Below are 13,506 nucleotides of genomic sequence, written 5' to 3'. Positions count from 1 at the left end.
AATCCGCGTGATCACCTCTACAGCACAGTAGTTGCATATCTTTACAACAGCGGGGCGGAGTTTGACTGATTTTGATTGGCGTGGCTCTGCTATCATCCACTTAGTGGGCCTAGTCGACCTTTAGTTTTTGGCATAGAGATCCGCGGAAAATGATTATAATTTTGGATTATATCCGCGATTTCGAATTATCCACGGCCATCCTTCCCGTCATTGGCGCGGACAATCGAGAGCCTACTAGAATGCAACGAAGCCTGTTGCCCGGGCTCCCCCCACTTGCTCCTCTGGCCCCGCGGGCCCCAATGCGGTGACACCACCCGCGTACTTCGAGGGCCGTCGGGATACACGTGGAAGGTCAACGGCAATCCATCCGGCGCCTTCTGTGCAAAAGCACTGCGGACGCTCGCTCCCCGCCGCGGTGGATGCCAGAGCACAGCGTGGGGTTTGGCCGGTGACTGCCAAGAGCGCTCAACTTGTCACCGTCGTGTGTCACAATGCTGGCCACCAGATGCTCTGCATTGTCGGGCGTGCGAATGGGAAACAATGGACTTATTTAAAACCTCCGCCGCTAGGTCTCCCACTTGTCCGGCCCTCTCCTCGTCCTCCCGTTGACGTGAATCGGGCCTTCTGTGGGGCGGCGTTAAATGAGGTGGAAAACTGCGTGACGCCCACACGGCCCCACGGAACGGCTTTTGTGGAGCTGTTGTGAATTCCGTGGCTTGAGCGGGCAACCCGATGTTCCCATTATAAGGCGGCTCACCAGATTGTTTCGCTCTAGCGTGGCTGGCAAGTTAACACGCCCTACACAGTACGCTAACTTAATTCAGCTTGTGTACAGGTGTTGGGGTGGATATTTGTTTGCGTTGCAAGGCCTTTAGAGATGGTGATGGCCTAGGGAGGCCTTCATTCAGCAGTGGATTGATCATAGATTATGATGATTTTAAAATAAAAATTTTAGGCTGCTGTGGGTTGAGTGCTGGACTCAACGGTCACGAGAAGGTCGTGAGTTCAAATCTCGATCAGGACTCAACTCAGCCAATCCCCCTGGGGGTGAGTTAAAATAAGTACCACTTTGTGGTCGTTCAGAGGAATGTGCCATTTCCGCTATTGGCCCACATCCACCCATGTAGACGAATAACTGCCCAATGCTCATTTGACAATGGAGACATTTCAATTTCGATGATGATATTAACATTCAGTTTCAACTAACCGGGTGTGCTCGTGTGCGTGTGTGTGCTCAGTGACGGTGGTGATGTAGTGGGGAGCGGTGGTGTAGCGGTTAGCGCGCTGCGCTACAAACCCGGCGACCCGAGTTCAAATCCCGCTCGCGGCCGACACCCAGTGACGATTATTTGAACCGGTCCTGGGGCCTCTCCCCTGGGTTGACTCAGCCTCAAATGAGTACCTGGTGTAGTGTGTAAACATCGCTACTGGGGACAACAACGGTGGTCTGGGCATGCATGGTGTTGGCCACCCAGCCCCTACGTGTGCCGTGCCAGCCTTCGTAGGTGCTGCCCGCTAACAGCACTTGTCCCTGCAGTCTGTTATGCCGATACGGGGCAGTGATGTATGAAACTAGGGCTGCCACCCGTCCGGTTTTTCTCGGGACATTCCGGATATTGGCATCTGCATTCGGTTGGCAGGAATTAATTTGCACTGGTGCCGGTATTGCCGTGTTGGTTTATTATTCATTTTATGTTTTAGTGACTTGCTCACCATTTTCTCAATTTTGCACTGCTATCGCTGCTGCTGCTGCTGTTGTTGCTTGCTTGCTGTTGTAACTTTTCAGACACCGCCAATAACCGGAGGTCCGTGGAAAAATAACAAAAAAGGAAAACTTCACAGCTCATCGGATTCACCCCGCAGCCTAAATAAAAGATTCTGGACCGAACACTACCACGGCTTCCCTAGACAGACGGGCCTGGTGCTGAGTTTGAGAAGTCGCGTCTCGGTGTGTGCGGAAATGTGACGACCCCACCCCTCCATCTTCCTTACTCTCTGCCCCCCCTCCAGCGTTGCTTCAATTTCCTTCTTCCTCCCCCCACCCCACTGCTCCATCTACAGCCTCCACTCTCACGATTAGCACGGGTCAGTACAGCACCATAGCGCACCATCTGCTTGCGTATGCTGCCAGAGATTCAGCCACCCTCTCTCCCCGCGCCCATTATTTATCCCATTGTTTGCCAGCGTCGCGGGTCAAGTGAATCCGCCGCAATAAATATGTAATAGCCTCCGAAAGGAACACACACACAAACAAAACCCGCAGCCCACTTTGTTAACGGGCGTTTATGTGGCCAGTGAATGGCGGCGGAGACAGACATACGATTCTCGTGGAGTGACTTCTTTTTTCGGGGGGGGGGTTCGGGGTTTGGGTGTGAATAAAAAAAACAATGCATGTTGTCAACCAAATGTGTGCGAAGTGTAGACAGCTTTACGCGAGTTACTCGCCACAGAGCAGCAGCAGCAACGTCGCCTATCCGAATCGAACATTTATTGTTTTATTTTATTTTACCCACTGAGCTGCGTAAGCTCTTTTGATCAGAAGCTGACCTGGCTATCACCAATGATGGCTCGACGAGGTGGCTTATAGCAGCCAAATACTTCAAAGCGCACGTTGATTCTAAATGCGGAGGGGAATACAACCCGAGGGTCCGGAGGGAAAGCCAAGCGGCCACGGAGAGAGACATGCACACTCCAAATATATAGCAGCAGGCGTCAGGGTCACGATTGAACCCACGACCTCCTGTAAACCAGGCGAAGTATTTAACATCTCGCCGCTGACTTGAATCTCAAGTCACTAGCTTCTGGGGAAGACGTATTTTACATAAAAGAGTGATTAGGAAATTTATTACGCTTTATTAAATACAGCAAGTAATGTAACCCACGATCTCCTTGTATACCAGGCGAGGTAGTTAACATCGCTGGGGACGGAGGTACGAGCGGTGATGTGAAAAGGTCGCATATCTGAGCATCTGTATAAAATAACAATAAAATCTCAAAAGTGCGTGCTTGCAATGAGAGGCAAAAAAGGGAATACATGGATCAGAGAATGTATGTATGTTGGACTTCTTTCGCACCGTACGTAGCCAACAGCGCTACTCGGAGGTATGTAAGTTAGGTACGTATTCATGATCAGTGGTTCTTCACATTTATTGCAGCATGCAACCCTGTGGTTCTCAATCGTACAAAAAATTATCATGATAATAAATGCATAGGGGTTTGATGAAACAAGTAGTTGTAAATTCCTGCAGTCACGAAAGCTAAAAGTCAAAGTAAGTTGTGCTTATATGTGCCCGTGCTTAATTTTTTCATGTTTTCGATTATTTACCTTCTAAAAAACATCTGGCCACGTCTCGCACCCCCCAGAAAGGACATCTCGAACCTCCAGATTAAGATGCACTGCTTTAAATAATAAGTAAGCAGGCTTGGGCAGGGTCAGTTCCAAACGCAACTTCATACCAAAATTGTATAAAGTATTATGCGAAAGTTATCCTGAGCCCCTGCTCCAGACAGATGGACAGAGCTCACGTGATTTGGTGCCTTTCGGGCACACGTGGCCAAAGAGAGTTTACGTGGAAAACCGATCCCATATTTTGTCCGCGTGTTCTCTCGTGTGAACATCCTGGGATAGACTGGACATTTTGTCCAGGGCCGGCAATGTGCAGATGCCCCCCCCACCACCACCATCACCCAGTACGCCCCCACTGTCAAGGCAGCGGTAAATATAGAAAGCGTGTGTGGCTGGATGGGGGAGGAGGGAGGGGCAATGGCTCGTGGTGTTGGAGCTCTCTACTCGGGCTTCCGATCATCGCAGATGGAAGCCTCAAAGTGGCCGCAGGCTTCTCAAAGCATTGCTGTGGAGGCAGAGGTTTATACTCTTAGGGTTTTTCGGTAAAGTCACGTAGGTAAAAATATAAATGAATAATAAAAATAATATAAATAATGGTAGAAATAAAATAATATCATTATTTCTATTGTTTGTATTATTCATGTTTATTTTAACCTACGTGGCTTTACCGAAAAAACCTAAGAGTATGAATCCTTGCAAGTCACGAAAGCTTCAAATCTAGAGGCAGAGGTTTGTTTCCCCGGGGTGCAAGCATCTCCCTGGGGGTGCGAGATGCCCTTTCTGGCGGGTGCGAAACACAACTTCAGCACGGGCACGCAAGCACAACAACTTTGTTTCATCAAATCCCTATGTATTCACATTTTTTTTGCCATTGAGAACCAACTTTACTGCAAAGCTGCAGTAAAGGAGGCAAGGCTCCCTTCCCCTACCCCCTCTCTCCCTTTGCCGCTTGCCCACCACCCTCGTAAAAAAAAGTGCCATTGTCAACAAGATGAGTGCACTCGGCTCGTTCTCTCATCAGTGACAACGACTCCCACCTCCCCGCGAGACGCGTGATCACCCATGCGATACCCCTCCGCATGAGAATCATCAGAATACGTGTTTGTTACCGGAGCAATACGATGAGCAAAAAGCTATTTTTTTCACAGATGTCAAGAATCAGAATATGTTTTTTATACTGAAGGAAACCTATGAGTTATAAGTTATTTTTGCACACATGTCTAGAAACAGAATTGTATTTATACTGGAGGAATCCGATGAGCAAAAAGCTCTTTTTCACAGATGTTCAGAATCAGAATACCTTTTATACTGGAGGAAACCTATGAGCTATAAGTTATTTTTTTTGCACATATGTCCAGAAACAGAATTGTATTTATACTGGTGGAATCCGACGAGCTATAAAGCTCTGTTTCACATATATCCAGTAGGGGCACGGGGTGAGAACGTTCCAACAACAAACGATACAAAAACACGATAGGAGTGCTACGTATTAAGTAAACAAATAACTTGTTTGTGATTTTATCTTTCCGGGTAAAGCCCACTGAACTATTTATTAGCTTCTGTTTCCAGAAGCGACCTGGTGGCCATGAATGATAGCTCAACGAGAAGTGGCTTATCATCATTGTGTGGAAAAGAAAATTATAGCGGCCAAAATACTCTAAAACGCGTGGCGTTGACTCTAAACGTGGAGGGTAAGAGCGTGTGGCATGTGAGGGCATTGCATGCCAAGATTGTGTCCTAGGCACGCCGCCGGCTCTGTACAACTTTTCCAGCAGTGTCGGAACGCTGTTAGCAGCACAATTATATCGGCACGTCACATCCATCCTGCCTTATTTTGCTGCTATTTTAGGATTTGCAGGAATAATATCGAATTATGTCCCCGCGACCTCCGATTAGCACGGTTGGCTACGTACGGTGAGAAGGAAGTTCAACGTACGTACGGACGGGCGTATGTTGCAAATCTAGTGGTAGTGCCTTATGCCAACAGTCCATACTCCAAGCCAAGCGTAGCGGCATTCCGGAAAATATGGAGTGAAATTAAGCGTGGTGTCGATCAGGGTTTGTAGCCCAGAAAGTTCGCCTATTGACGCACATATTTTTAAAGAGGCACAAACAATGTCTGCCCGCATACAAATAAGATGGCACGTTCGTGAAAATACTTCTCAGGAATGTTCAAGCGGAGGTGGAGTGGCATTTGTCTCACTGCTGCTGTATCAACAACAACCGCCATTCGCCACTAAGTGGTGATGACGTCACCACAACGCTTGTGCCAGGCCATGTGCACCTAGAGGCCATGTGAAGTGTTGAACGCCCGCAGGCAGGTCACGGGGCAGACCCAGCAGGTGCCATGGGTCGACTGACTGAGATAACTGAGATGACTGGCTGATGCACCACCTGTGCCCCCTACTATGCCAACTTGTTGTGTTTTAGCCACCCGGCGCTCCGCTCGTTGTTGTGAGCATCGCTCCTCCGCCCTCCGTTGTTGTTGGAGGGTGACTGCCTCCAACTGCCCAGCAGCGTCCTTCACGAGCCTCCTCCACAGAGGCCGATCTTGACACCGCTGGTACCAGTCATCGACAAGTCCACTCAGCTCCACGTCCTCCTGTACCACATCACTCCATCTCTTCTCTAGCCCGTGCCGCGCCCGTTTAGCCCCCTCGATCCGGCCGAACAAAAGCTGCTTAGGCATGCGGTGGCTGGGCTGTATCGCCACCTCCTATATCAGCATCCTTCGCAAATTTTCCGAGGGGTGTGGGGGTCACTTTCGCCGATAGGACATCATCAGACTATGAGGCATCTCCTTTACCAGTGGCAAAATATAGTAATAGGTTTTTACCCTTTCAACTGGTACAAAAACTGACACCTTTATACAAGGCATCATGTTTGCAATAACCACAACACACGCAGTCAAAATGCAAACAAAAATAAACAACTCTGATAATGATATGCACTGTCCTCGAAGTTGATTGGTCCACACCAGAGACAGAGTTGTACGCCTTTTGGTGTCATCTGGTCCAACACCAATTGAGACTAGGCTCTAAGAAAAGCTGTCTCTTGTGTGGACCAATCAACTTCAAGGACAGTGCATATCATTATCAGAGTTGTTTCTTTGTGTTTGCATTTTGACTGCTTTTGTTGTGGTTATTGCAAACATGATGCCTTGTATAAAGGTGTCAGTTTTTGTACCATTTGAAAGGGTAAAAACCTATTACGACATCATCAGTGAGGGCCGACACTCACTATTTGAAACCATTGGGGGGGGGGGGGGGGGTGACAGCAACACGATGATGATGGGGGGTGAGAGGGGGGGGGGTCGAGTCCACTGCGTGGGTGGGGGGGGGGGTCCACCACGTGGGAGGGGGGGGGCTCCACCACGTGGGAGGGGGGGGGGCTCCACCACGTGGGAGGGGGGGGGTCCACTACGTGGGAGGGGGGGGTCCACCACGTGGGAGGGGGGGGGTCCACCACGTGGGAGTAAGGGGGGGGGGGCAAGGCGAGGGGGGTGGTCACCACCACGCGGGGCAAGTTTTGAATGGGCGAGCTCGCTCCCGTGATGCCCCGCGCGCTAACGGCTTCCCCCTCCCCCCTCTCCCCCCTCCTCCTCCCCTCACACTCAACGAGGATCGCGATGGCGTCGGCAGCGACGGACGCGACTCCGGCCACGCCGAGCCGGCACGAGAAGAGCCTGGGACTGCTCACCGCCAAGTTCGTGTCGCTGCTGCAAGAGGCGCCGGACGGAGTGCTCGACCTCAAAGTGGTGGGGCGCTCCTCGCAATACACGGCTCGGTTGTTGTTGTTGGTTGTTGTTGGTTGTTGTTGTTGGTGGTTGCGCGGCGGATTTGACCACTCGCAAATGACCGCCGCCACAGTCACCGCTTATGCGAGGATTTGGTTAGAATATCTTGGTGGTGGTGAGTTGAGTGAGGTGAGTGAGGCGAATCGATATTAACCAAACGCTCGCTCACCATCACCTCAAAACCCACGTTGCAACGCCATACGATTCCGGTCAATTTTGCTTTTCGAACGAATCGATAATTATCGCGTGCTCTGGATGTTGTTTTGTGTGTGGACACTGGGGAGACAAAGGCGGTCGGGCGTGGTACTGCCCCCCCGCCCCGTGTAACCGTTCCTGCCTTCGTTAGGTGCTGATACTCGCCAACAGCACTTGCCCCAACAGTCTGTGAAGGCTACACGGGGGAGCTTTGTCTTTGTTTCGTTTCGCCGGTTGTTGTAGGCCGCGCAATCAAATGCTTGTTGTGGACTTTGTCAAACAATCAAATATTAAATTGGTTGTGTTATATGAAGTGATCGATCCGTGGCCGTGGTGAGGATACAAGGGAGGGGTGGGGGTTGTCTTGGCGTGAGGATCGCCTCGCCACCATTGTCAACATCGTTCGCTGCCGAATGACAGCCGAAGTCGCCGATTTGAGTGCAGTGGGGGTTATCGATACAGGGGGGGAGGTGGTGAGGTTTAAACCCGGTGAAGACGTAAGACACGAGGAAGCCCTTAGCTCCGTTGTTGTTGTAGTAGCCGGGACTCGTGTTAAGGTTCCACGTGGTTCTCGTGATATCGCAACGACGCTTACTTACACTCCCATTGTTCAAATTAATCGCAGTCAACTCTCTGTGTCTCTCTCATACTAATGTCAAACGAGGATTGCGGCCGTGGTTAAATAAACTGGGTGGGTGGTGGTGGCGGGGAGGAATTCATGCTCGGGGTAGAGGCTGGAGAGAGATCCATTTGTGTATCGTGGCCCCTCGTGTTGACTTCATCATGATCGAGCTTCAATGGGGATTTAACTGCAGCGCCTCGCTTGTTACCAGATCGGAGGTTTTTTTTAAAATATCCTCACGCCCCTTGCAGGGCTCTCCGTGTTTTGCACATGAATTAAAGACACTAATACACGATTACCAAATTATTGGAATTTTTTTGTGGCTGAAAGAATTGAGGTTTGCAATTAAGACGCGGAATTATAATTTTAAAAAAATCGGGATATTTATACTGCAGGAGGAATCGTATGAGCTATAAAGTTTTTTTTCATAGATGTCCAGTAGTTGGCACGGGGTAAGAACGTTACAACGACAAACAATATACAAACAAACTCGATATGAGTGCAGAGTACAAGAAAGGTAACCAAATCACCCAAACACATAGAAATAAAACTAAAGCATCGCCATCCTACCAGGCAAAGCCCACTTCGGTATTCATTTATTTTTCAGAAGCGACCTGGCAACCACGAATTATAAGCTCAACAAAGTGGTCCCCGTCATTTGGATATTTGTAGCAGCAAATCGATCTAAATAATCTCAATGCGTGTTTCTAAATGGAGCACGTGGAGAAAAAATCCTCGCGACCACATGGAGAGAGGGACACACGCAAACTCCAAATATGCAGGCAGTTTCCGCAATATTTTTTACAAGGGAAATCCGTGGTGCCGAGTGAAGCAACACCGCATTTTTGGTTGAAAAATCGCCAGGAATTGATGTACTTATAGATACTTTTTTTTTCTATTTCGTGACTTAGCTTAGCTTTCATTTACTTTGTACTCCTATCGTGTTTTGTTTATTGTGGTAACTTTTTGACCCGCCCCTACTGGACATGAGTGAAAAAGAGCTTAATAGTTCATCGGATTCTTCCAGTCTAAACACATTTTCCGATTCTGAACAGCAACAAAAGCGTAAATATGCCAGAGAACGAGTACTGGGTCCTTAAGGAATATCGCAACAAACGAGTTATTTGACAGTACAGTATTAAACATTGATCTTGAGGTTCATGTGGAAATGTCAGTACTTTGTTCACCCCGATCCGGTGAGCGTGAAGACGCTACCAGTCTGATTACAGCCCTGGGCCACTGTTGGAAATTCCACATTATTATGGTGAGATCGAGGACAGATGCTGTTGACTTGCACAGGTGACACTGCATTTTTAAAAAATATAATAAAATATGAAGCAGAATAGCCATCCTGTGCGTCCAACTATTAACCATCCTGTGCATCCAACTATTAATAAAACGAGTTTTTTTGTCCTTGTCCATCCGCCTATTGTTTTTTAAGGCCAATATTGTCAAGCTGCAGTTGTTTAAGCAAACTAACCCTGGATTGGTTTATACCTTTTTGAGGGTTTCATCAGCAAAGTTAGGCTCACTGGCTGGAGGACTCCATTTCAAGTGCTGGACGTCGTACAACACAAAAAGCAATACGGTTATTAACGTGGTATTTTTTCTGCTTTGAGATATATATTGCTGTTAAAGAGTCGTTGAAATAGATGTGTAAGCCGATAATTTAACTTGTTGAAAAAATCTCTTCAAGATTTCTGGCCAGCATGGAAGAGTAGACCAATGTTCCCTTACAAGGGCTCTATAGAGTTCTCCTTTGCAGAGGCCGTTCTTCTGCCAGCAGTGACGTGAGCAAGAAATTTCAGGGCTGTCCCTTTACCTTTAAAAAAAATCTAAATAGCAATGGTTGTAATAAGGGAATGAGCATGCTGGGAGTTCACTGAAGGTGCTGAGATTCTCTGTTAATGTCACAACAAGTGGCCACTGCACAGTTTTACCAGGTCATTGCGTATTTAGATTGGCAGAGTTTTACTTGATAGCGTATAATTCGAATGTTGTGTTCTAAACTGGACAGGCAATAGCTTTGCTGATGTCATGCCTGCCGATTAACCAATTATCAAAGTTTTATATGTATTTATAAACGATTAATTGCTCCAGTGCTAATGTTTAGTATCTACACTGAGGGGAAAAAATCTAATTAAAATGCTAACATTACTTAATCCCTCTCCTTTGCTTGATACGAAGGGTAACAATGTTTGTGATTGTTGCTTTTGTATTTTAAAATGTTCAGCAATTCGATTCGCAGATTCCCCTTGTTCACCGTTGGCCCGCAGTTGAACGCCTCCGTCAGCAACGTACATCACATCTTGACCCTGCTGAATACATTCTTGAGCAACGTTGTGTGGCGATGCAAATATTTTTTTATTACACCGCTTTTATTTAACTCACTCTGTCTGTTGTTGTCGTATCCTCAAATATTGTAACTCAATTTTAACCCACTTCCCAATGTGATATCGACTGCAAACGTGGTATACTTATGTCATACTGATGACAACATTCTATCATTAAAAAACATTCTAAAACATTATTTTGTATATGTTATGTTTCGGCTTGGCTCTAATTGTCCACGGTAAACTCACGTTGGCTGTAAATGACCACGGCCCCTTACGTTATGGCAAGCTTCGGGCCCACTTCTTGGAGTCGTGGAGTTCTTCCATTACAAGTACGGTACATTTCATAAAAGCGTGTTTAAAAAAAAAAGTTATTTTTAATATTACTTATTTTGTTAATGGTGCAGTGGTCCAGCACTGCAGTGTATTGAAGCAGTGCGTAATTCACGGCTGTGTTAATTTATAGGACGCAAATTGTGAAACGGCTCTGCGGACGCGCGTATGCTGCACGCGTGGCCCCAGGGTTGTGGGCGTTAGGAAACCTCTGCCGCTTCACAAATGCGCATTAATCACAGCTACTTGCTATAGCCCATCTCCACAACGCAAGGAACTCGTGCGCTGTCACAGAGGAACCGTGAACAACGTTAATTAATAAACAGACAAAGGTCAGCGGCAGCTTGAGGAGGCCTTCATCCAGCTGTGGATTGACCATGGCTGATGGTGAGATGAGTCTATCTCTACATGAAAAATATATGTTTTTGAATCCTACAGTCTGTGGGTACTTCTGGACCATTATTTACAGGATCATCTGAAGCGGGAAAAAACAGGACCAGTATTTGACTTTCTTAGTATCATCTGCGGAGTCAAGCTTGTGGTTATTATGTTGCCAGATGCTATTGGCAAGAGCCATCCACCTACACCATAGAGCCCATTCAGTGCAAAACAGTTTTATACTGGTAGGAACCTCCTGGTTACACCAGCCCACAGGGGATTGTTGTGTCCGTCCGTCGTGCAGGGAGGGGCTGGGTGGGGAGGGTGGGGAGGGGCTGGGTGGGGAGGGGATGGTCACCCCGTGGTGCCCTTATAAAACTCAACGCTTTTACCTACTCACGCCGGCTTGTGCCCGCCCTCACAGTCGGGCATATTTGCGGAATACACCTCGCCGCCGTTGACCCTGGCCATTGACCGAGCAACCCAACGTTCCTACCAGCTCCCTCCACAGGAATGTGTTTTCCATGTTATCCAGGTTACAAGGTATGCATAGTTCTATAGCTGCACAGAAAACGTGTAGAGGATGCTAATAAAACACAGATGAGTGGTGCCCCACACTTCACCAGTATTATTATTCTCTATTCGCGCAAAAAAAAAACAAGTGAAAGGCAAACAGTGCAAATAAAAACAAGTTAAAAGATGTGCAGGTGAGGTTGGAAACCCAAGAGGGCTTATATGAAAACCACAGCAAAACAAAAAGAACAACGTAAATGCAAAACAGATTGTTCAATCATGCTGTTCACTGCAGAGTTGGTGAAGACGGAAAGCCCACAGCCGCTTCTGATATCGGGAATTGAACCTCAGATCGCTGGGTTCATGGCGCAGTATGTTTACCACTGTGCTACAAACGGTATCTCCCCGGGCACAGTATTGCACATGTCGCTTCATTGCTTTTTGACACTCGCCAGATAGATTTACTGAAATTATGATGTGGTGGATAATTGAAACAATGCAGCTGTGACCACTAATGATTGCTATTACTGCTCTTGGAAATGTGCAATTATATGCGCTGACTAGTACAGCGTGAGTGAGCATCTACAGCTTGGTGTGTAATCATTACAGAAGCCTGCAGTCATTTATCCCTGCCCCGCAGCTGATGTGTCGTCCACTTCTGTGTTCTCTGCATATTTCTCTCCTCGTGTTCCTGCAAGTCTCCTCACCTCTATCACCCCCCTTTTAAACTCTCACTGCTCACCGGTTCTGACCGCGCCTTAGGGTCTCACCTCTGAGCTCCCTAACATCAGTTTGAGATTTAAAAAAAATACAGGGCTGAACCTTTACCGTTCAAGCGGATGGAATCTACGAGCCGGAACAAATTATTACATAACATGAACAAGATGCAGTCCAAATAAGATGCTAAAAGGACAAAATATATATTTTAAATCAAATCGTACAGCCAAGTTAGACAGGTTATTACCTTTTTGGGGAGGGATGGTGGTGGGTTGAGGCTGATTCTATAGCAGTCGGTGCACTCTTGCAAATTTAAAATGTTAATGTGTAGAGTAATTACATCAAGGGGAGACATTTGTAAGATCGTATGGTATGAGATGCACAACATACGTGTTGGGTGACGCATTCATCCTTGTTGTAGGTTTCATGGGCAAATGGGGCCTACGTGAACATTATAAGACATGCTCGAGGGCAAATGTTCATCAATTAAAAAAATAATAATTCTGTGTTGGCTGGATGACATGGTGTGTTTTGTATTGTGTGTTATGTATGTGTATCCTGAAATATGTGGGGGCCTTTTTGCTAACACATAGACCACTTGTCTCTTACACCAAACTCAATATCCACTTTGATTGCAGGCAGCAGATTTTCTTGCCACGCGGCTGAAGGATAAACGTTTTACTTTTTAATCTGTATTGGCTCTCGCACAACGAGTACAAGAGGCATTCTGTTGTGTATGTGTCAACGCAAATGTGTGTGCGCGTTTGCTTACGAACAGACCACTTTGTGCCTTACACCAGGCTATGAATGTCCACTGTGTTTACAGGCAGCAGATACCCTTGCCGTACGACAGAAACGGCGAATATACGACATCACCAACGTGCTGGAGGGCATCGGCCTCATTGAGAAGAAGTCCAAGAACAGCATCCAGTGGAAGTGAGACTTCGATAGCTCTTCCTTTACCTACATTTATGTTTAAACACGTTCCTTCGGAGTGGGCAAGTAGGAACTTGGTTGGACAGCGCATTCGTGCACGACAGACAAATATGCACGACACAGACAGACAAATAATCCCTGGTGGGCAGTGTGGAACTTGTTGTTCCTACCTGTATGAATAAAACATGTAATAATTGTCCACGATAAAGGTTTTTTTTGTTGGCTTACGTCACGTTGATATACATGTTTCGTTAACCCGCCACCACCCGACAATTAGTAAGTTTTGTCACGTAAAACAAAACGCGGCAATTTGGTTACTACAGCATACTGGCGTGTT

General features: G+C 47.2%; 2 protein-coding genes across 2 annotated transcripts in view; both read left to right on the top strand.

The window, feature by feature from the left end:
- The window catches only part of LOC144735177 (carbonic anhydrase 2-like), a 527,023-nt gene that overhangs the window by 420,101 nt on the left and 93,416 nt on the right, over positions 1-13,506 (top strand). The gene's annotated exons all lie outside the window — the stretch shown is intronic.
- LOC144735243 (transcription factor E2F5-like) overlaps positions 6,936-13,506 on the top strand; it is a 30,205-nt gene continuing 23,634 nt past the window's right edge. The window contains exons 1-2 of the mRNA XM_078617738.1: positions 6,936-7,103; positions 13,060-13,169. Coding sequence (XP_078473864.1) covers positions 6,975-7,103; positions 13,060-13,169 — 239 coding nt within the window. The 5' untranslated portion in view covers positions 6,936-6,974. The remainder of the gene's footprint in view (positions 7,104-13,059; positions 13,170-13,506) is intronic.

Source organism: Lampetra planeri, chromosome 54, assembly GCF_965212315.1.
Source record: "Lampetra planeri chromosome 54, kcLamPlan1.2.h2, whole genome shotgun sequence".
Classification (NCBI taxonomy): domain Eukaryota; kingdom Metazoa; phylum Chordata; class Hyperoartia; order Petromyzontiformes; family Petromyzontidae; genus Lampetra; species Lampetra planeri.
This window is presented reverse-complemented; position numbering and strand designations above follow the sequence as displayed.